We start from the raw sequence: 23,346 nt of genomic DNA, 5'->3' as shown, positions 1-23,346 counted from the left end.
TTGTAGCTAATTTATTAAACATAGAAAACTGAAATATCACATTTACAGAAGTATTCAGACCCTTTACTCAGCACTTTGTTGAAGCACCTTTGGCAGCGATTACAGCAATAAGTCTTCTTGGGTATGGTGCTACAAGCATGGCACATCTGTATTTGGGGAGTTTCTCCCATTCTTCTCTGCAGATCCTCTCAAGCTATCAGGTTGGATGTGGAGCGTTGCTGCACAGCTATTTTCAGGTCTCTCCAGAGATGTTTGATTGGGTTCAAGTCTGGGTCATCTTTTCCTCGATCTTGACTAGTCTCCCAGTCCCTGCCACTGAAAAACATCCCCACAGCATGATGCTGCCACCACCATGCTTTACTGTAGGGATGGTGCTAGGTTTCCTCCAGACATGACGCTTGGCATTCAGGCCAAAGAGTTCAATCTTGGTTTCATCAGACCAGAGAATCTTGATTCTTATGGTCTGAAAGTCTTAAGGTGCCTTTTTCCATACTCCAAGCAGGCTGTCATGTGCCTTTTACTGAGAAGTGGCTTCCGTCTGGCAACTCTACCATAAAGGCCTGATTGGTGGACTGCTGCAGAGATGGTTGTCCTTCTGGAAGTTTCTCCCATCTCCACAGATGAACTCTAGAGCTCTGTTAGAGTGATCATCGGGTTCTTGGTCACCTCCCTGACCAAGGCCCTTCTCCCCTGATTAGTCAGTTTGGCCAGCCGGCCAGCTCTAGGAAGAGTCTTGGTGGTTCCAAACTTCTTCCATTTAAGAATGATGGAGGCCACTGAGTTCTTGGGGACCTTCAATGCTGCAGGAATTTTTTATACCCTTCCCCAGATCTGTGCCTCAACACAATCCTGTCTCGAACCTCTACTGACAATTCCTTCGACCTCATGGCTTGGTTTTTGCTCTGACGTGCACTGTACAGTGTGGAACCTTATGTAGACAGGTGTGTGCCTTTCCAAATCATGTCCAATCAATTGAATTTACCACAGGTGGACGCCAATCAAGTTATAGAAACATCAAGGATGATCAATGGAAACAGGATACACCTGAGCTCAATTTCGAGTCTCATAGCAAAGGGTCTAAATACTTATGTAAATAAGGTATTCCTGTTCGTTTTTTTTATTTTAAATTTGCAATCATTTCTATAAACCTTTTTTCACTTTGTCATAATGGGGTATTGTGTGTAGATTGCTGAGGGAAAAAAATATTTCATACATTTTATAATAAGGCTGTAACGTATCAAAATGTGGAAAAAGTCAAGGGGTCTGAATATTTTCCCGAAGGCACAGTAAATCCTAATAATTCGAAGGATTGCTCAGAAAACCAGGTGTATTAATCGACGTATGCTTACTTCGATTTTGAACTTACACCGATTAAGATAAGCAGAGTAAAGTGTTTACATGACTATTTCCATACTCAACCTACTGCCATAATCAATGTTCAATTTATGTTGTATGTTTGAGCTGCTTTTTAAAGCAAAAGCTGAATTGAAAACATTATTGTCATTGTTGAATTCGATTTTCATAATAGCAAGCTATGACTGATGGTTTGGTTGGCTAAACTAGCAAGTCTGTTTATTCGGTTACCAATGCAACTACTGTAGCTATCTGGGAAACTTACTAGCTACTGCAGTGGATGTTGAACACATTTCTACCTGCAAATGAACACATTTATAGCGGAAAATGTGTTAAATTAAAGCCATGGTATGAAAGGAAGAGTCAACGAAGGGCTATGCATTCCATGGAAAATAATGCAACTCCGTGGAAGGTTATAGTTCCACTCCGCTAACGCGGAACACACCTTCCACATTGTTCATTATTATCCACGGAACGCATAGCCATTCGTTAATTATCCCTTACATAATTTGATAGATTGCTCAGAAAATCAGGTGTATGTTTAATTAGATTTTGACCTTATTCACATTAACATAAGCAGAGTGAGGTGTTTACATTACTATTTACAAACTCAGCCTACTGCCATAATATCCTATTATTAGTGTGCATGTAAATGTACTCACTGAGAGAGCAGGCTATTAGTCATCAGCAGACAGCACTGCCTGGAGGCTGAAACATACTGCTGTAACACATTCACCCCCTACTGCCTGGAGGCTGAAACATACTGCTGTAACACATTCACTCCCTACTGCCTGGAGGCTGAAACATACTGCTGTAACACATTCACTCCCTACTGCCTGGAGGCTGAAACATACTTCTGTAACACATTCACTCCCTACTGCCTGGAGGCTGAAACATACTGCTGTAACACATTCACTCCCTACTGCCTGGAGGCTGAAACATACTGCTGTAACACATTCACTCCCTACTGCCTGGAGGCTGAAACATACTGCTGTAACACATTCACTTCCTACTGCCTGGAGGCTGAAACATACTGCTGTAACACATTCACTTCCTACTGCCTGGAGGCTGAAACATACTGCTGTAACACATTCACTCCCTACTGCCGGGCAGAGTATTGTGCCAGCTAAAGGAGTGTCTAGGTATGTTTAAATGCATGGTGTGGAGATGATGATGATGATATTGTTGATGCTCATCGTGTCTTCACTTTTGTTGTTATTAATGAGAATGATAATGATGGTGAGGATTGTTCTAACTATGGTGTTGCTGTATTTTGAGCATAATGGTATATTTAATGACTTCGCTGACAATAATGATATCTTCGCTTTGATGTTGTTGTTATTGTTGTTGTTGTTGTTGTTAAACCTTGTTGGGAATTGGCCAATATGGATAGGGCTAAATAGAAATGTTTCTTACAGAAGAAATATGGATAGCATATGCATAACCATGGTAGCACTTAAAAGACAACACCGTTGATTTTATGTGATTTTACATTTACTGTACTTTTCACCGCAATTGTTGACAACGGAATCTGAAAATAGTCTGGATACAATCAGTAACAAGATAAGAATATTCTTGGAAAATATGAGGTAGCTGCAACAATGACAAGGGTTTGAGTGAGAGGACTATGTGGTTTTTCCAAGTGGCCACACACCTCTCCAAAGTGTGCACAGTTCCTAATTCATTTCAATGCACTTTTATGACTCGAAGAAGAGCCTTCAACTATAAGGTGCTTGTTTAAAGCTCTCCTAGCTGTGCCGTTGAGAAACTAGAGCAAGAACACTTGTAGTTATTTTGTTTGGAACACAATTCTGCATCCCCTTTTACACAATTACTGTTGTTGTTTACGCATATCAAAAACGGCCCATTATAAATCGCAATCTGGGTCATATGGGCATCATTTGAAAGCTTGTTCTCTTGCCGACATGTCTAGCTAAGTAAAAACTACAATCTTTCACAATTATGTGTGCATTCAGGTGCGTGTTCCGCGGCAATTTTTTTCCCCCAATAGATCAACATAGGCTCATTCTGTTCAGGACAACCCAGGGTAAAACATCATGTAATCTTGTAACAAACATAGCGATCATAAACGTTGACACTGTATATTATGATATGTAAATGTGAAGTGCACATTTGAACTCACGGGTATTTGGCTTGCTTGTATGACATCATAGTATTCATTATATTCCTCAACATCTAATCTTTCAAAATTAGTGGGAGGGATGGGGCAACGTCTTGTCGCGTGCGGTTATCACGTTCAGAACAGCTGTCAGTCAAAACCCATACAGAGCCGTGAAGCGCAGAGCCTGAGCTCTGACATCATTTATAGCATGTGTCCAAATCTGCCATTTTCAACCCGTATATGGGTACGAGTGTAAAGGGCTACTGATGATGAAAATATGGTTCTAGCTATGGCATTGATGCATGCAAGTTTATAATGATGCTGATTATGTACTTCTCAGATAGAGTTCAGTTTGTCAAATCGGAGGGCCTGTTGTCCGGACCTCTGGCGGTCTCTATGGGGGTGCCACAGGGTTCATTTCTAGGGCCGACTCTTTTCTCTATATATATCAATGATGTCGCTCTTGCTGTTGGTGATTCTCTGATCCACCTCTACGCAGACGACACCATTCTGTACACATCGGTCCCTTCCTTGGACACTGTGTTTACCTGTTAGGGCTAGGGGGCAGTATTTGCACGGCTGGATAAAAAAAATGTACCCGATTTAATCTGGTTACTAATCCTACCCAGTAACTAGAATATGCATATACTTATTATATATGGATAGAAAACACTCTAAAGTTTCTAAAACTGTTTGAATGGTGTCTGTGAGTATAACAGAACTCATTTGGCAGGCAAAACCCTGAGACATTTTCTGACAGGAAGTGGATACCTGATGTGTTGTATTACCTTTAAACCTATGCCATTGAAAAACACAGGGGCTGAGGAATATTTTGGCACTTCCTATTGCTTCCACTAGATGTCACCAGCCTTTACAAAGTGTTTTGAGTCTTCTGGAGGGAGATCTGACCGAACAAGAGCCATGGAACGATGATGTCCCATTAGACACCTGGCGCGCGAGTTCATGTTGGGTACCCTCGTTCCAATACGTTATAAAAGAGAATGCATTCGTCCACCTTGAATATTATTCATGTTCTGGTTAAAAAAGGCCCTAATGATTTATGCTATACAACGTTTGACATGTTTGAACGAACGTAAATATATTTTTTCCCCTCGTTCATGAAGTGAAGTCCGGCGGGCTTCACTCTCCGTCTTGTGCTAACAAGACGGAGATTTTTGGACATAAATGATGAGCTTTTTTGAACAAAACTACATTCGTTATGGACCTGTGATACCTGGAAGTGACATCTGATGAAGAGAATCAAAGGTAATGGATTATTTACATAGTATTTTCGATTTTAGATCTCCCCAACATGACGACTAGTCTGTATCGCAACACGTATTTTTCTGGGTGCAGTGCTCAGATTATTGCAAAGTGTGATTTCCCAGTAAGGTTATTTTTAAATCTGGCAAGTTGATTGCGTTCAAGAGATGTAAATCTATAATTCTTTAAATGACAATATAATATTTTACCAATGTTTTCTAATTTTAATTATTTAATTTGTGGTGTTGACTTGACTGCCGGTTATTGGAGGGAAACGATTTCCTCAACATCAATGCCATAGTAAAACGCTGTTTTTGGATATAAATATGAACTTGATAGAACTAAAAATGCATGCATTGTCTAACATAATGTCCTAGGAGTGTCATCTGATGGAGATTGTAAAAGGTTAGTGCATCATTTTAGCTGGTTTTATGGTTTTGGTGACCCTGTCTTTGAATTGACAAAACATTACACACAACTCTTGTAAATGTACTGTCCTAACATACTCTAAATTTATGCTTTCGCCGTAAAACCTTTTTGAAATCGTAAAACGTGGTTAGATTAACAAACCTCCAAACGAGCTTCAATGCCATACAGCCCTCCTTCCATGGCCTCCAACTGCTCTTAAATGCTAGTAAAACTAAACACATGCTCTTCAACCGATTGCAGCCCACACCTGCCCGCCCGCCTAGCATCACTACTCTGGACGGTTCTGACTTGGAACATGTGGACAACAACAAATACCTAGGTGTCTGGTTAGACTGTAAACTCTCCTTCCAGACTCACATTAAGCATCTCCAATCCAAGATTAAATTGGCTTCCTATTTCGCAACAAAGCCTCCTTCCCTCATGCTGCCAAACATACACTCGTAAAACTGACTATCCTACCGATCCTTGACTTTGGCGATGTCATTTACAAAATAGCCTCCAACACTCTACTCAGCAAATTGGATGTAGTCTATTACAGTGCCATCCGTTTTGTCACCAAAGTCCCATATACTACCCACCACTGCGACCTGTATGCTTTCGTTGGCTGGACTTCGCTACATATTCGTCGCCAATCCCACTGGCTCCAGGTTATCTATAAATCTTTGCCAGGTAAAGCCCTGCCTTATCTCAGCTCACTGGTCACCATAGCTACACCCACCCATAGCACACACAGGTATATTTCACAGGTCATCCCCAAAGCCAACACCTCTTTGGCCGCCTTTCCTTACAGTTCTCTGCTGCCAATGACTGGAACGAATTGCAAAAATTACTGAAGCTGGAGACTTACATCTCCCTCACTAACTTTAAGCATCAGCTGTCAGAGCAGCTTACCGATCACTGTACCTGTACACAGCCCATCTGTAAATAGCACACCCAACTACCTCATCCCCATATTGTTATTTATTTTTTGCTCTTTTGCACCCCAGTATCTCTACTTGCACATCATCATCTGCACATATATCACTCCAGTGTTAATGCTAAATTGTAATTATTTTGCCACTATGGCCTATTTATTGCCTTACCTCTGTCATGACGTTGCCCTCTTTGTGTTTTCTATGCACCATCCCCCTACCTCCCCCTACCCAGGCTCTGTGAGAGCGGTCGTAAATTCCTAAAAGAATGTCCTGCCTCATGGCCACAGTTTTGAGACAGAGTGGGTTTCATAGAAAGAACCCAGGAATTATTCCACCTCACAGGACTGGAGAACCAAATTACATTTATGTTCTGGAGAAGGTATAAAAGATCGGTGAAGAATCCAGATATGAACTGGTCCGTTTGGTACAAATTTGTGAAAGTCATGAGAGACACTACGGCCACATTACCATGGCACTGTTTATATAATAGCCTCAGTTGAGAGACTTACATCTAATGGTTGTATAAAATGAATGAATAAGGATAAAGCTATTTGGAATATGTTGGGATGCTTGTAAGATGTTAATGTGAGAGAATTGTATTTCTGTTTAATTAAAGTTTCACCAAGTTATCGGCACGCCCCCATGAACAGACGGGACCTGGCGTCATGAGACAGCCTTTTTCTGTTATTCTGAATATAACCCCCACCCAGGGTTTCTATCACCAGACCGAGCTTACCTCCATTATGAGTGGCTAAAGGTTGGAGACCAGCTTACCTCGATAACGAGAGGGCCAAGGTTTGACCATGCATCCCTCTTTCTGAACTTTAACCATACCACGTGGTTAAACTCTTAGACTATCGATACCGACAGAATAATAACAAGTTAATTGTTATAATTATCAACTCTTATCAACCTTTTTTCTAACAAGCCGCCATGCCGGTTTAGCCCACTAGGGCACATTCTCCTATCATTTCCTTATAACCATAGCTACTGTTTGTTATGCATTTCTGTGAATTACTTAGTTAGTAAATAAATGATTTTAAGACAATTGATGGATGACTCATAGTGAAGACTGGGTTCGTGCAGATAACCAACAGTTTACGACGTTTGGAATGAGACTGACGAGGTAAACAAATACGTCATTAATCAGAAGACTAATATATCAGATATTATAATATCTGAAAGTTATATTAGGAAAATTATAACTTTGTAATCTGAATATTTTCCTTGGTGCCCCGACTTCCTAGTTAATTACAGTTACATGATTAACCTCTATGGGCTAGGTGGGACGCTAGCGTGCCACCCGTGGTGCACTCCATCAACAGCAGGTGCATTTCAAGAGCGGCAAATTTGAATCCAAATAAATGTCAAAATTCAAATTTTTCAAACATACAACTATTTTACACCCTTTGAAAGATAAACATCTCCTTAATCTAACCACGTTTTACGATTTCAAAAAGGTTTTACGGCGAAAGCATAAATTTAGAGTATGTTAGGACAGTACATTTACAAGAGTTGTGTGTAATGTTTTGTCAAGTCAAAGACAGGGTCACCAAAACCATAAAACCAGCTAAAATGATGCACTAACCTTTTACAATCTCCATCAGATGACACTCCCAGGACATTATGTTAGACAATGCATGCATTTTTAGTTCTATCAAGTTCATATTTATATCCAAAAACAGCGTTTTACTATGGCATTGATGTTGAGGAAATCGTTTCCCTCCAATAACCGGCAGTCAAGTCAGCGTCACAAATTAAATAATTAAAATTAGAAAACATTGGTAAAATATTATATTGTCATTTAAAGAATTATAGATTTACATCTCTTGAACGCAATCAACTTGCCAGATTTAAAAATAACCTTACTGGGAAATCACACTTTGCAATAATCTGAGCACTGCGCCCAGAAAAATACGCGTTGCGATACAGACTAGACGTCATGTTGGGGAGATCTAAAATCGAAAATACTATGTAAATAATCCATTACCTTTGATTCTCTTCATCAGATGTCACTTCCAGGTATCACAGGTCCATAACGAATGTAGTTTTGTTCAAAAAAGCTCATCATTTATGTCCAAAAATCTCCGTCTTGTTAGCACATGATCTAAGCCAGCCGGACTTCTCGTCATGAACGAGGGGAAAAAATATATTTACGTTCGTTCAAACATGTCAAACGTTGTATAGCATAAATCATTAGGGCCTTTTTTAACCAGAACATGAATAATATTCAAGGTGGACGAATGCATACTCTTTTATAACGTATTGGAACGAGGGTACCCAACATGAACTCGCGCGCCAGGTGTCTAATGGGACATCATCGTTCCATGGCTCTTGTTCGGTCAGATCTCCCTCCAGAAGACTCAAAACACTTTGTAAAGGCTGGTGACATCTAGTGGAAGCAATAGGAAGTGCCAAAATATTCCTCAGCCCCTGTGTTTTTCAATGGGATAGGTTTAAAGTCAATACAACACATCAGGTATCCACTTCCTGTCAGAAAATGTCTCAGGGTTTTGCCTGCCAAATGAGTTCTGTTATACTCACAGACACCATTCAAACAGTTTTAGAAACTTTAGAGTGTTTTCTATCCATATATAATAAGTATATGCATATTCTAGTTACTGGGTAGGATTAGTAACCAGATTAAATCGGGTACATTTTTTTTATCCAGACGTGCAAATGCTACCCCCTAGCCCTAACAGGTTAATCAGTTTAGTCGCGTAATAATAATTACAGAGAGTTATTTGATAAATATGTCTTCAGTTTTAATGATGCCAAAGACACGACACCTCCCTAATCTTACTACATTTGCACATACTGAACATAGATTTTTCTATTGTGTTATTGAGTACGTCCCATGTGTAACTCTGTGTTGTTTGTGTCGCACTGCTTTGCTTTATCTTGGCCAGGTCGCAGTTGTAAATGAGAACTTGTTCTCAACTGGCCTACCTGGTTAAATAAAGGTGAAATAAAAATAAGAAAATGTTTCAGCTATACTAATGGAGTTGTCGACTCACTTCCTGAAAGTGGGAATTCCGTGGATGGATCGTCCAGGAGACACTCCTGATCCTGATCCATGGCTGTGTCCGGAAAGCAGGCTGTCTGTCTCAAACTGGAATGTTCCCTCTGGGTCGCCCGGAACGTCCAGGAATTCCCCATCGCTCCACACCCCCACTGTCCCATCCATGGTCGTGTACTTGATGTCTACGGTAACACTAGTCTGGAATGGAATAGTCGACCAATGAATTAGTCAAAACAAACTAGAAACACACAGATTTCTCATCAAGTGAATACACGACAAGGAAGTGTGGCATTGGAATTTTGTTTGACAGCAACTGCCTTTACTACAAACCAAGCCATTTATTTCACTGACAAAGACAAATGAAGAGAGAAATAAACAAACAATGTTCCCCTTTCCACCTCTCTCTCTCTCTCTCTCTCTCTCTCTCTCTCTCTCCTCTCTCTCTCTCTCTCTCTCTCTCTCTCTCTCCACTCTCTCTCTCTGCCCTGCGACCACACGGGAGCCAGTAAATCACTGCAGAGCCAGTAAAGTTAAAGGTGTTACCATGGTAACCCTGGATCTTTCAGTGGGAGGCAATAAAAACACTTCTGTTTAGTTAGAACTCAGATGAGACTCTTCCGGATGTTTTCCTCTTCTCTCCCTCATCAGGTACAGAGAGGGATGCAGAGGTGCTGAGAGATGTGTGTGTGTGTGTGTGTGTGTGTGTGTGTGTGTGTGTGTGTGTGTGTGTGTGTGTGTGTGTGTGTGTGTGTGTGTGTGTGTGTGTGTGTGTGTGTGTGTGTGTGGAGATCCGCACACTCTAGGAGCTCAGATGCAGTCATTTCATAACCAACCTTTCGACAGCCAAGCTGTCTTCATCAGGTATAATGAGTGTGAGTGCCCCCCAGGTCATTCTGGCTACTATGTGTGATATCATCTCAATAACAGAGAGTCAGCATTCACAGCTCCACTAACACCATTCTCCTAAGCCCTGGGGTAATTTATACAGATGAGCTCTCACACTCTTTCTAGTCGTTTCTCCATCCCCCCTTTCTATATCTCCCTTGATCTCTCCATCCCTTGCTCCCTCTATCTTACTCTCTTTTTCATTCCCTTAAACACTGTTCTCTGAATATATGGCTATTGGATCAGTACTCATCTGAGGTCCATAAAATACATATCTGTTTATCTGTGTGTCTGTGGCATATACTGTAAGTACATGTGTGCTGTCCATAGATCAGAATGGAGGATTCCCACTCTTATGGATGAAGACCTGTAGACTGATTTGGGACCAGTGCTGGGGCTTACCCGTATGGCGGTGTTGTTGTCATCGATGAGTGTGTCTGTCACCTCTAGCTGCCCCTCCTCCGCCACCTTCTGTAGAACCATCCGGAAGGTTCCGATGACCCTGGAACAACAAAACCACAAAAACCATAAACAACCAAACTATAGTGAGATAGTGGGTTAGAACCCATTAGTTGATCAACGCTATAGATCCTCTTCCAGCAGGTCATGATGCCGGGCTGTGTCTTAGCTAGAAACATTGGTATAGTCTGTTTGATGGGTCACAGAGAATCTCAGGAAGTTTAGTGGATCACAGGAACAGACAGACAGAAATGGACAGTGCACTGCACATAGAATGAGCCTTAATCTCTTTAACCTCTTTAACAGTGGGTTTTGGTGGATCACATTGAATCAGTGTGATAGTGTTGTCCTCACACAGCTTGTACCATCTTCCTCTTCCTCCCCTCTACCTTCTCTCTCTCTCTCCACCTTCTTGTTGACTATCTCATAATCCCATACAGTATGTCTCTACCATCCACCATAAGTCTTTCTGTCTATTTCAGTCTTTTGTCTCTCTGGCTCCTGTCTCTTCTCCCTCTGCCTGCGTGGTGTGTAGGCGAGTGGCTGTGTTTGTGTGTGTTTGTATGTGTGTTTGTGTATATGCACACGTGCATGTGTGCGTGTGGGCAGAGTGATGGAGATTGGCTCTGACAGGCAGGGATAGTGTGTCATTGTCGCAACCCGCTACAGCAACTAACCAGTAAAGACAGGCAGACTATGAGTAATCGGCTACTATTAAATCTCAGCTATGGAGCTACTAAGAGAGATATATATACACACCCCACCAACCTTTGGCCAGTGAGGAATTTGTGAAATTGAGTCGCATTCAACCCTCCCCAACATACCAACACCAAACAGTTATATCCATATTGTTTTCTCATTAGCTGCTTTCGCTGTCGCCAAAAAAAGCTATTTTAACAAAGTGTCTAAGAAAACTTCAGTGATTTATTCCCATAGCACACTAACTTTAGGTTTTTAACTTCCTGTCTATAAGCAAAGTTTCCTGAAATATACAGTGGCTTGCGAAAGTATTCACCCTCTTGGCATTTTTCCTATTTTGTTGTCTTACAACCTGGAATAAAAATGGATTTTTGGGGGGGTTGTATCATTTGATTTACACAACAAGCCTACCACTTTGAAGATGCAAAATATTTTTTTATTGTGAAACAATCAAGAAATAAAACAAAAAAACTGATAACTTGAACGTCCATAACTATTCACTCTCCCAAAGTCAATACTTTGTAGTCCCACCTTTTGCAGTAATTACAGATGCAAGTCTCTTGCGGTATATCTCTATAAGCTTGGCACATCTAGCCACTGGGATTTTTCCATTCTTCAAGGCAAAACTGCTCCAGCTCCTTCAAGTTGGATGGGTTCCACTGATGTCCACAATCTTAAGTCATACCACAGATTCTCAATTGGATTGAGGTCTGGGTTTTGACTAGGCCATTCCAAGTCATTTAAATGTTTCCCCTTAAACCACTCGAGTGTTGCTTTAGCAGTATGCTTAGGGCCATTGTCCTGCTGGAAGGTGAACCTTTGTCCCAGTTTCAAATCTCTAGAAGACTGAAACAGATTTCCCTCAAGAATTTCCCTGTATTTAGCGCCATCCAGCATTCCTTCAATTCTGACCAGTTTCCCAGTCCCTGCCGATGAAAAACATCCCCACAGCATGATGCTGCCACCACCATGTTTTACTGTGGGGATGAGGTTCTGGCGGTGATGAGAGGTGTTGGGTTTGCGCCAGACATAGCGCTTTCCTTGATGGCCAAAAAGCTACATTTTAGTCTCATCTGACCAGAGTACTTTCTTCCATATGTTTGGGGAGTCTCCCACATGCCTTTTTGCAAACGCCAAAAGTGTTTGCTTATTTTTTTTCTTTAAGCACTGGCTTTTTTTCTGGCCACTCTTCCGTAAAGCCAAGCTCTGTGGAGTGTACGGCTTAAAGTGGTCCTATGGACAGATACTCCAATCTCCTCTGTGGAGCTTTGCAGCTCCTTCAGGGTTATCTTTGGTCTCTTTGTTGCCTCTCTGATTAACACCCTCCTTGCCTGGTTCATGAGTTATGCTGGGCAGCCCTCTCTTGGCAGGTTTGTTGTGGTGCCATATTCTTTCAATTTTTGAATCATGGATTTAATGGTGCTCCGTGGGATGTTCAAAGTTTCGGATATGTTTTTATAACCCAACCCTGACCTGTACTTCTCCACAACTTTGTCCCTGACCTGTTTGGAGAGCTCCTTGGTCTTCATGGTGCCGCTTGCTTGGTGGTGCCCCTTGCATAGTGGTGTTGCAGACTCTAGGGCCTTTCAGAACAGGTGTATATATACTGAGATCATGTGACAGATCATGTGGCACTTAGATTGCACACAGGTGGACTTTATTTAACTAATTATGTGACTTATGTGAAGGTAATTGGTTGACCCAGATCTTATTTAGGGGCTTCATAGCAAAGGGGGTGAATACATATGCACGCACCACTTTTCTATTATTTATTTTTTATTTTTTTAAACAAGTTATTTATTTCATTTCACTTCACCAATTTGGACTATTTTGTGTATGTCCATTACATGAAATCCAAATAAAAATCAATTTAAATTACAGGTTGTAACGCAACAAAATAGGAAAAATGCCAAGGGAGATGAATACTTTTGCAAGCCACTGTATATGTATTTTTTACTTTTATTTAATTGCTTTGGATTGAAACAAAAGCCAAAGGCTCCAAAATACTTAAGTTGGGAGATAAGCTCAATTCCCATTCTGTAACAGCCCTGAGTCTCACCACGTACCAGACTGCTTAGAGCGATATGGGTTTCAGGGCCTCCCAAGTGGCGCAGTGGTCTAAGGCACTGGATCACAATACTAGCTGTGCCACTAGAGATTCTGAAATCGAGTCCAGGTTCTGTCACAGCCGGCCGTGACTGGGAAACCCATGGGGCGTTGTCTGGGTTACGGGAGGGTTTGGCCGGTAGGGATGTCCTTGTCCCATCGCATGCTAGCGACTCCTGTGGCGTGTGTACAGCATTTCCTCCGACACATTGGTGCTTCTGGGTTAAGTGGGCAATATGTCAAGAAGCACTGTGGCTTGCTTGCTTGCTTGGTTGGGTGGGTTTGTGTTTTGGGGGACGCACGGCTCTTGACCTTCGCCTCTCCCGCGTCCGTATGGGAGTTGCAGTGATGAGACAAGACTGTAACTACCAATTGGATACCACGAAATTGGGGAGAAAAAGTGGCAAAAAATATAGGTTTCACTCTGTATGAGCAACAGCTATAAAGACTTAATTAAGCCTTCATAGCACATTTATAACAAGCTCTCACAGTCTCACATCAGAATTAGACATTCATCTATGTTTCTCAAATTTCAAAGTTGTTCCAAACATCAAATTTCAAAGTGGTTAAGTTTAGGCATTAACTCAGAAATCTCAAGGTTAGGCATTAACTCTGAAGGGTAAGGGTTAAGGGTTAAGGTTAAGGTTTGGGATAGGCTTAAAAAAAAATCTCCTAAAAAAGAATATATCACTGGATTTGAACATGCAACCTTTGGCACCAGAGGCAGATGCTTTCTACATCAACTCCAAATGTATGTAAGGTCTTCATAGATACTACACAAATAATTTTTGAGCAAATGGAATTCGCTGTTCATTTCAAGTGGGAGTGAAACGTGGTACCCTCTGTATTCAGTCAGAGAATTACAGAGGATGTGAATAATTTATATAGTCCCTCCGCCAAGTCACACACAAACACAGTATATTGGAACCCATTAGGTTGCTCCTGCCACATGTCAGCCTAATGATCATACACCCAAACAACCTTTATACACACACACACATCCACTGGGAGCCCAACTACACACACTATAAGCCACACTGACAGATCTGGAAGGGCAACCAGTCAATGGCATTACACCCTGGCACACACACACACACACACACACACACACACACACACACACACACACACACACACACACACACACACACACGCCTTTAGGACCTTTACAAACTGAGCAAACAGACTTTAACCTAATCAAAGACTTAACTCAACAGGAGAAGATCACCCTTGAGAAAGATATCCCGACCCCGAGCAGGTCAGACCAGACCTCTTCATTATATAACCCCGCAGATGAGCAACCCCAAGCAGAAAGTCAACCCCCCAGCACAGAATACTACTCCCTCATTGAAATGAAGGATACATTTACCCAGCTGGAGGTAAGGCAGGTGGAGCTGAAACAGCAGGTGATTACACACCAGTCAGCACATACGCAGACAACAGTCCAGCACAACAACACCCCTTTAACCAGCACCGTACTCAGATTATTGCTTTTTCGGTAAAGCTTTTTTGTAATCTGACACAGCGGTTGCATTAAGAAGAAGTTTATCTAAAGGTCCATGTATAACACTTGTATTTTCATGAACATTTATGATGAGTATTTCTGTAAATTGATGTGGCTCTGCAAAATCACCGGATGTTTTTGGAGGCTAAAGATTACTGAACATAACGCACCAATGTAAACTGAGATTTTTGGATATAAATATGAACTTTATCGAACAAAACATACATGCATTGTGTGACATGAAGTCATATGAGTGTCATCTGATGAAGATCATCAAAGGTTAGTGATTAATTGTCCCTCTATTTCTGCTTTTTGTGACTCCTATCTTTGGCTGGAAAATGGCTGTGTTTTTGTGTGTGTAGGCGCTGACCTAACATAATCATATGGTTTGCTTTCGCCGTAAAGCCTTTTTGAAATCAGACACTGTGGCTGGATTAACAAGAAGTAACGCTTTAAAATGGTGTATAATACTTGTATGTTTAACCTGTTGGGTCTAGGGGGCAGCATTTGCACGTCTGGATAAAAAAAATGTACCCGATTTAATCTGGTTACTAATCCTACCCAGTAACTAGAATATGCATATACTTATTATATATGGATAGAAAACACTCTAAAGTTTCCAAAACTGTTTGAATGGTGTCTGTGAGTATAACAGAACTCATTTGGCAGGCAAAACCCTGAGACATTTTCTGACAGGAAGTGGATACCTGATGTGTTGTATTGACTTTAAACCTATCCCATTGAAAAACACAGGGGTTTAGGAATATTTTGGCACTTCCTATTGCTTCCACTAGATGTCACCAGCCTTTACAAAGTGTTTTGAGTCTTCTGGAGGGAGATCTGACCGAACAAGAGCCATGGAACGGTGATGTCCCATTAGACACCTGGCGCGCTACTTCATGTTGGGTACCCTCGTTCCAATACGTTATAAAAGACTATGCATTCGTCCACCTTGAATATTATTCATGTTCTGGTTAAAAAAGGCCCTAATGATTTATGCTATACAACGTTTGACATGTTTGAACGAACGGAAATATATTTTTTCCCCTCGTTCATGACGAGAAGTCCGGCTGGCTTACATCATGTGCTAACGAGACGGAGATTTTTGGACATAAATGATGAGCTTTTTTGAACAAAACTACATTCGTTATGGACCTGTGATACCTGGAAGTGACATCTGATGAAGAGAATCAAAGGTAATGGATTATTTACATAGTATTTTCGATTTTAGATCTCCCCAACATGACGTCTAGTCTGTATCGCAACGCGTATTTTTCTGGGCACAGTGCTCAGATTATTGCAAAGTGTGATTTCCCAGTAAGGTTATTTTTAAATCTGGCAAGTTGATTGCGTTCAAAAGATGTAAATCTATAATTCTTTAAATGACAATATAATATTTTACCAATGTTTTCTAATTTTAATTATTTAATTTGTGACGCTGACTTGACTGCCGGTTATTGGAGGGAAACGATTTCCTCAACATCAATGCCATAGTAAAACGCTGTTTTTGGATATAAATATCAACTTGATAGAACTAAAAATGCATGCATTGTCTAACATAATGTCCTAGGAGTGTCATCTGATGGAGATTGTAAAAGGTTAGTGTATCATTTTAGCTGGTTTTATGGTTTTGGTGACCCTGTCTTTGACTTGACAAAACATTACACACAACTCTTGTAAATGTACTGTCCTAACATACTCTAAATTTATGCTTTCGCCGTAAAACCTTTTTGAAATCGTAAAACGTGGTTAGATTAAGGAGATGTTTATCTTTCAAATGGTGTAACATAGTTGTATTTTTGAAAAATTTGAATTTTGACATTTATTTGGATTCAAATTTGCCGCTCTTGAAATGCACCTGCTGTTGATAGAGTGCACCACGGGTGGCACGCTAGCGTCCCACCTAGCCCCAAGAGGTTTTAAGGAATTTTAATTCTGAGATCTTTGTTGTTTTGAATTTGCCGCCTTGTGTAACGGTCGTCGTGGTGGATGGACCAAGGCGCAGCGGGTTGAGTGCTCATATTCACTTTATTTGAACAAAACCAGAAAAAACAAACGAACGAACGACAAACAGCCTTGCATGCAACACACAGCTATGCAACGAACAACCTCCCACCAAAAACCCATGAAAAACAAACTCCTAATTATAGGACCTTCAATCAGAGACAACGAGAACCAGCTGCCTCCAATTGAAGGTCCAACCCCAATTAACTAAACATAGAACTACAATAGACTAGACAGAACATAGAAAATACCTAACATAGAACATAGACTAACAAAACCCCGGACCACATAAACCAAACACCCCTCTACCTAAATACATAGCCCAAACCACATAAAACAAACACCCCCTGCCACGCCCTGACCAAACTACAATAACAAATAACCCCTATACTGGTTAGGACGTGACCCCAAAGGTGCAGACCCCGGATGCACCTCACACAAATAACCAAAAATAACCCCCCAAAACAAAATAAATCCCAAAATTACATGGGAGGGAAGGGAGGGTGGCCACCGTCACCGACGGTGCTCCTGCAACACCCCCCCTTTCCCCAATAATCCCCCTCAGGAGGTGGCTCAGGACCAGGACGCAGACCCCGCTCCACCCCTGGCTCACTCCACTCACATAATGTCTCTACAGCGATGTCCCTCTCCATTGACCCCGGACTGTAGGGCGACTCTAGGAGCTCTGGACTGTAGGGCAACTCTAGGAGCTCTGGACTGTAGGCCGACTCTTTCGGTTCCGAACTGTAGGCAGACTCACTCGGTTCCGGACAGTGGGCCGTCTTACTCGGTTTCGGACTGTAGGCCGTCTCACTCGGTTCCGGACTGTAGGCTGTTGCCGGATACTCTGGACGGGGTACTGTTGCCGGATACTCTTGACGGAGCACTGTCGTCGGACACTCTGGACGGGGCACTGTTTCCGAACACTCTGGACGAGGCACTGTTGCCGGAAGTTCTGGACGAGGCACTGTTGCCGGAAGTTCTGGACGAGGCACTGTTGCCAGAAGTTCTGGACGAGGCACTGTTGCCAGAAGTTCTGGACGAGGCACTGTTGCCAGAAGTTCTGGACGAGGCACTGTTGCCGGAAGTTCTGGACGAGGCACTGTTGCCAGAAGTTCTGGACGAGGCACTGTTGCCGGAAGTTCTGGACGAGGCACTGTTGCCGGAAGTTCTGGACGAGGCACTGTTGCCGGAAGTTCTGGACGAGGCACTGTTGCCGGAAGTTCTGGATGAGGCACTGTTGCCGGAAGGCCTGGTGCGTGGGGCTGGCTTAGGACGCGCCAGACTAATGACACGCACCACAGGGCTAGTACGAGGAGTAGGGACATGACGAGCTGGACTGGGCTGACGCACTGGAGCCTGGTGCGTGGTGCTGGTACTGGAGGTATCAGACTGGAGACATGCACCCCAAGGCTAGTGCGAGGAGCAGGAACAGGACGAGTTGGACTGGGCTGATGCACTGGAAGCCTGGTGCGTGGTGCTGGTAGTGGAGGTACCAGACTGGAGACACGCACTTCACGGCTAGTGCGAGGAGCGGGAACAGGATAAACTGGACCGTGAAGGCGCACTGGCGGTCTCGAGTGTGGTACTGGCTCCACCCTTCCTGGCTGAATGCCTGCTTTCCCCTGGCAAATACGGGGCGCTGGTACCGCGCACACCAGCCTACAAATGCTTGGCATCGACGCCGTACGCATTACTCCAACGCACGGGACCTGACCAGTAATAGTCTGGCCCAAATAAGCATGGGGAGTTGGCTTGCGGCTCAATCCAGGCCCCGCCAAACTACCCGTGTGCCCCCCCCCAAAAAAAATTCTTGGGGCTGCCTCTCCAGCTTAAATGCCAACCGTGTACCCATGTAAATGTTCCGGTCTTTGTTCCACTTTTTCCGTTCCTCTCTTGCTTTCTCAACCTGTTTCCATGGCAGGGTCTTGTCCCCTGCCATTATCTCCTCCCATGTCCACGATGTCCTCCACTCACTTTTCTCCCTGGTCCAGGATCCTTCCTCCTCCTGGGCCCGCTGCTTGGTCCGGGTTTGGTGGGAGGTTCTGTAACGGTCGTCGTGGTGGATGGACCAAGGCGCAGCGGGTTGAGTACTCATATTCACTTTATTTGAACAAAACAAGAAAAAACTAACGAACAAACGACAAACAGCCTTGCATGCAACACACAGCTATGCAACGAACAACCTCCCACCAAAAACCCATGAAAATCAAACTCCTAATTATAGGACCTTCAATCAGAGGCAACGAGAACCAGCTGCCTCCAATTGAAGGTCCAACCCCAATTAACTAAACAATGAACTACAATAGACTAGACAGAACATAGAAAATACCTAACATAGAACATAGACTAACAAAACCACATAAACCAAACACCCCTCTACCTAAATGCATAGCCCAAACCACATAAAAAAACACCCCCTGCCACGTCCTGACTAACTACAATAACAAATAACCCCTATACTGGTCAGGACGTGACACCCTACACTTTCACTGGCTGTCGTCATATCGATCCCGCTAACAGGATCAAGCCATAAAAGGTTATTAAACAGCTTGGAAAATTCCAGAAAATTATGTCATGGCTTTAGAAGCTTCCGATAGGTTAATTTACATTATTTGAGTCAATTGAAGGTGTACCTATGGATGTATTTCAAGGCCTACCTTCAAACTCAGTGCCTCTTTGCTTGACATCATGGGAAAATCTAAATAAATCAGCCAAGACCTCAGGAAAAAAATTGTAGACCTCCACAAGTCTGGTTCATCCTTGGGAGCAATTTCCAAATGACTGAAGGTACCACGTTCATCTGTACAAACAACAGTACGCAAGTATAAACACCATGGGACCACGCAGCCGTCATACCGCTCAGGAAGGAGACGCGTTCTGTCTCCTAGAGATGAACGTACTTTGGTGCGAAAAGTGCAAATCAATCCCAGAACAACAGCAAAGGACCTTGTGAAGATGCTGGAGGAAACAGGTACAAAAGTATCTATATCCACAGTAAAACGAGTCCTATATTGACATAACCTGAAAGGCCACTCAGCAAGGAAGAAGCCAATGCTCCAAAACTGCCATAAAAAAGCCAGACTATGGTTTGTAACTGCACATGGGGACAAAGATCGTACTTTTCGGAGAAATGTCCTCTGGTCTGATGAAACAAAAATAGAACTGTTTGCCATAATGACCATCGTTATGTTTGGAGGAAAATACTTCCAAAGTTGTGGCAAAACTGCTTAAGGACAACAAAGTCAAGGTATTGGAGTGGCCATCACAAAGCCCTGACCTCAATCCTATAGGAAATTTGTGGGCAGAACTGAAAAAACATGTGCGAGCAAGGAGGCCTACAAACCTGACTCAGTTACACCAGCTCTGTCAGGAGGAATGGGCCGAAATGCACCCAACTTATTGTGGGAAGCTTGTGGAAGGCTAACTGAGACGTTTGACCCAAGTAAAACAATTTAAAGGCAATGCTACTAAATACTAATTGAGTGTATGTAAACTTCTGACCCACTGGGAATGTGATGAAAGAAACAAAAGCTGAAATAAATCATTCTCTCTACCATTATTCTGACATTTCACATTCTCAAAATAAAGTGGTGATCCTAACTGACCTAAGACAGGGCATTTTAACTAGGATTAAATGTCAGGAATTGTGAAAAACTGAGTTTAAATGTCTTTGGCTAAGTTGTATGTAAACTTCCAACTGTATATCCCCCCACTAGAATCCACATACTTTAATGAAGACAGATTTTCCATCCTGAAGGGGGAAATCAATAATTTCCAGGCCCATGTACTAGTCTGTGGTGACCTAAATGCCAGAAACGGATAAGAAACTTTTCTGGGTCTTTATGTCTTTGGTTGGACAGGTTTCTAAATTTCTTTCTTAGGTTTTTGCATTCTTCATCAAACCATTTGTCATTGTTGTTCATTTTCTTCGGTTTTCTGCTTGACATTGTTTGAGTTGATAGCGAAGCTGAGAGGTCAAATATACTGTTAAGATGTTCTACTTCCAGGTTTACACCTTCACTATTACAGTGGAACGTTTTGTACAGGAATTTGTCTAAAAGGGGTTGAATTTGTTGTTGCCCAATTGTTTTTTGGTAGGTTTCCACACTACATTCCTTCCATCTATAGCATTTCTTAATATTTCTCAGTTCCTTTGGCTTTGATGCCTCATGATTGACTATTGCTCTGTTCAAGTAGAGTGTGATTTTGCTGTGATCTGATAGGGGTGTCAGTGGGCTGACTGTGTACGCTCTGAGAGACTCTGGGTTGAGGTCAGTGATAAAGTAGTCTACAGTACTACTGCCAAGAGATGAGCAATAGGTGTACCTACCATAGGAGTCCCCTAAAGCCTACCATTGACTATGTACATGCCCAGCATGCGACAGAGCTGCAGGAGTTGTGACCCGTTTTTGTTGGTTAAGTTGTCATAGTTGTGCCTAGGGGGGCATATGGGGGAAGGAATGCTGTCACCTCCAGGCAGGTGGTTGTCCCCCTGTGAGTCTACGCCTTCACTATGGTGAATCACTAAAACAATACAGAAATACACTTCGGAAAAAGAAGTAACAGCAGGTCAGAAATCAGCTCAATATAATTGAAGAATCCATAGACTCTAACCACTTCTGGGAAAATTGGAAAACACTAAACAAATAACAACATGAAGAATTATCTATCTGAAATGGAGTTGTATGGATAAACCACTTCACAGTCTTTTTGGTTCTATAACAAAGAACAAACAGCAAAAACATATACATGATCAAATACAAATCTTAGAATCAACTATTAAAGACTACCAGAACCCATTGGATTCTCCAATTACCTTGAATGAACTACAGGATAACATGAAAACCCTCCAACACAAAAAGGTGTTGATGGTATCCACAATGAAATGATAACATTTACAGACAACAAATTCCAATTGGCTATACTAAAACTCTTTAACATCATCCTTAACTCTGGCATCTTCCCCAATATTTGGAACCAAGGACTGATCACCTCAATCCACAAAAGTGGAGACAAATTTGACCCCAATAACTACTGTGGGATATGCATCAACAGCAACCTTGGAAGAATCTTCTGCACACTCATTAACAGCAGACTTGTAAATTTCCTCAGTGAAAACAATGTACTGAGCAAATGTCAAATTGGCTTTTCTACCAAATTATCGTACGGCAGACCGCGTATTCACCCTGCAGACCCTAATTGACAAAGAAACAAACTGAAACAAAGGTAAAGTCTTCTCATGCTTTGTTGATTTCAAAAAAGCCTTTGACTCAATTTGGCATGAGGGTCTGCTATACAATTTGATGGAAAGTGTTATTGGGGGGAAAACATACGACATTATGAAATCTATATACACAAATAACAAGTGTGCGGTTAAAATTGGCAAAAAAACACACATTTCTTCAACAGGGCCGTGGTGTGAGACAGGGATGCAGCTTAAGCCCCACCCTCTTCAACATATATATATCAACGAATTGGCGAGGGCACTAGAACAGTCTGCAGCACCCTGCCTCGCCCTACTAGAATCTGAAGTCAAATGTCTACTGTTTGCTGATGATCTGGTGCTACTGTCACCAACCAAGGAGGGCCTACAGCAGCACCTAGATCTTCTGCACAGATTCTGCCAGACCTGGGCCCTGACAGTAAATCTCAGTAATACAAAAATAATGGTTCCAAAAAAGGTCCAGTCGCCAGGACCAGAAATACAAATATTATCTAGACACTGTTGCCCTAGAACACACAAAAAACTATACATACCTTGGCCTAAACAGCACCACAGGTAACTTCCACAAAGCTGTGAACGATCTGAGAGACAAGGCAAGAAGGGCATTCTATGCCATCAAAAGGTACATCAAATTGGACATACCAATTAGGATCTGTCTAAAAATACTTGAATCAGTTATAGAACACATTGCCCTTCATGGTTGTGAGGTCTGGGGTACGCTCACCAACCAAGAATTCACAAAATGGGACAAACACCAAATTGAGACTCTGCATGCAGAATTCTGCAAAAATATCCTCCGTGTACAACGTAAAACACCAAATAATGCATGCAGAGCAGAATTAGCCGATACCCGCCGATTATCAAAATCCGGAAAAGAGCCGTTAAATTCTACAACCACCTAAAAGGATGCGATTCCCAAACCTTCCATAACAAAGCCATCACCTACAGAGAGATCAACCTGGAGAAGAGTCCCCTAAGAAAGCTGGTCTTGGGGCTCTGTTCACAAACACAAACAGACCCCACAGAGCCCCAGGACAGCAACACAATTAGACCCAAGCAAATCATGAGAAAACAAAAAAGATAATTATTTGACACATTGGAAAAAAATTACAAAAAAAGAGAGCAAACTAGAATGCTATTTGGCCCTAAACAGAAAGTACAGAATGGCAAAATACCTGACCACTGTGACTGACACAAACTTAAGGAAAGCTTTGACTATGTCCAGACTCAGTGAGCATAGCCTTGCTATTGAGAAAGGCCCCCGTAGGCAGACCTGGCTCTCAAGAGAAGACAGGCTATGTGCACACTGCCCACAAAATGAGGTGGAAACTGAGCTGCACTTACTAACCTCCTGCCAAA

The 23,346-nt window shown here is 42.3% G+C and overlaps 1 protein-coding gene across 15 annotated transcripts in view; it reads right to left on the bottom strand.

The window, feature by feature from the left end:
* Positions 1–23,346, bottom strand: part of LOC106608042 (otoferlin) — a 131,212-nt gene that overhangs the window by 74,376 nt on the left and 33,490 nt on the right. For all 15 annotated transcript variants that reach the window (XM_045720966.2, XM_045720965.2, XM_082976977.1 and 12 more), the window contains exons 4-5: positions 10,391–10,490; positions 9,099–9,301 (exon numbers count right to left, since the gene is read on the bottom strand). In XM_045720966.2, coding sequence (XP_045576922.1) covers positions 9,099–9,301; positions 10,391–10,490 — 303 coding nt within the window. The remainder of the gene's footprint in view (positions 1–9,098; positions 9,302–10,390; positions 10,491–23,346) is intronic.

This window comes from Salmo salar, chromosome 06, assembly GCF_965601325.2.
Source record: "Salmo salar chromosome 06, fSalSal1, whole genome shotgun sequence".
In the NCBI taxonomy this organism is placed as follows: Eukaryota; Metazoa; Chordata; class Actinopteri; order Salmoniformes; family Salmonidae; genus Salmo; species Salmo salar.
The sequence above is the reverse complement of the archived record's forward strand: the minus strand, read 5'-3'. Positions and strand labels throughout refer to the sequence as shown.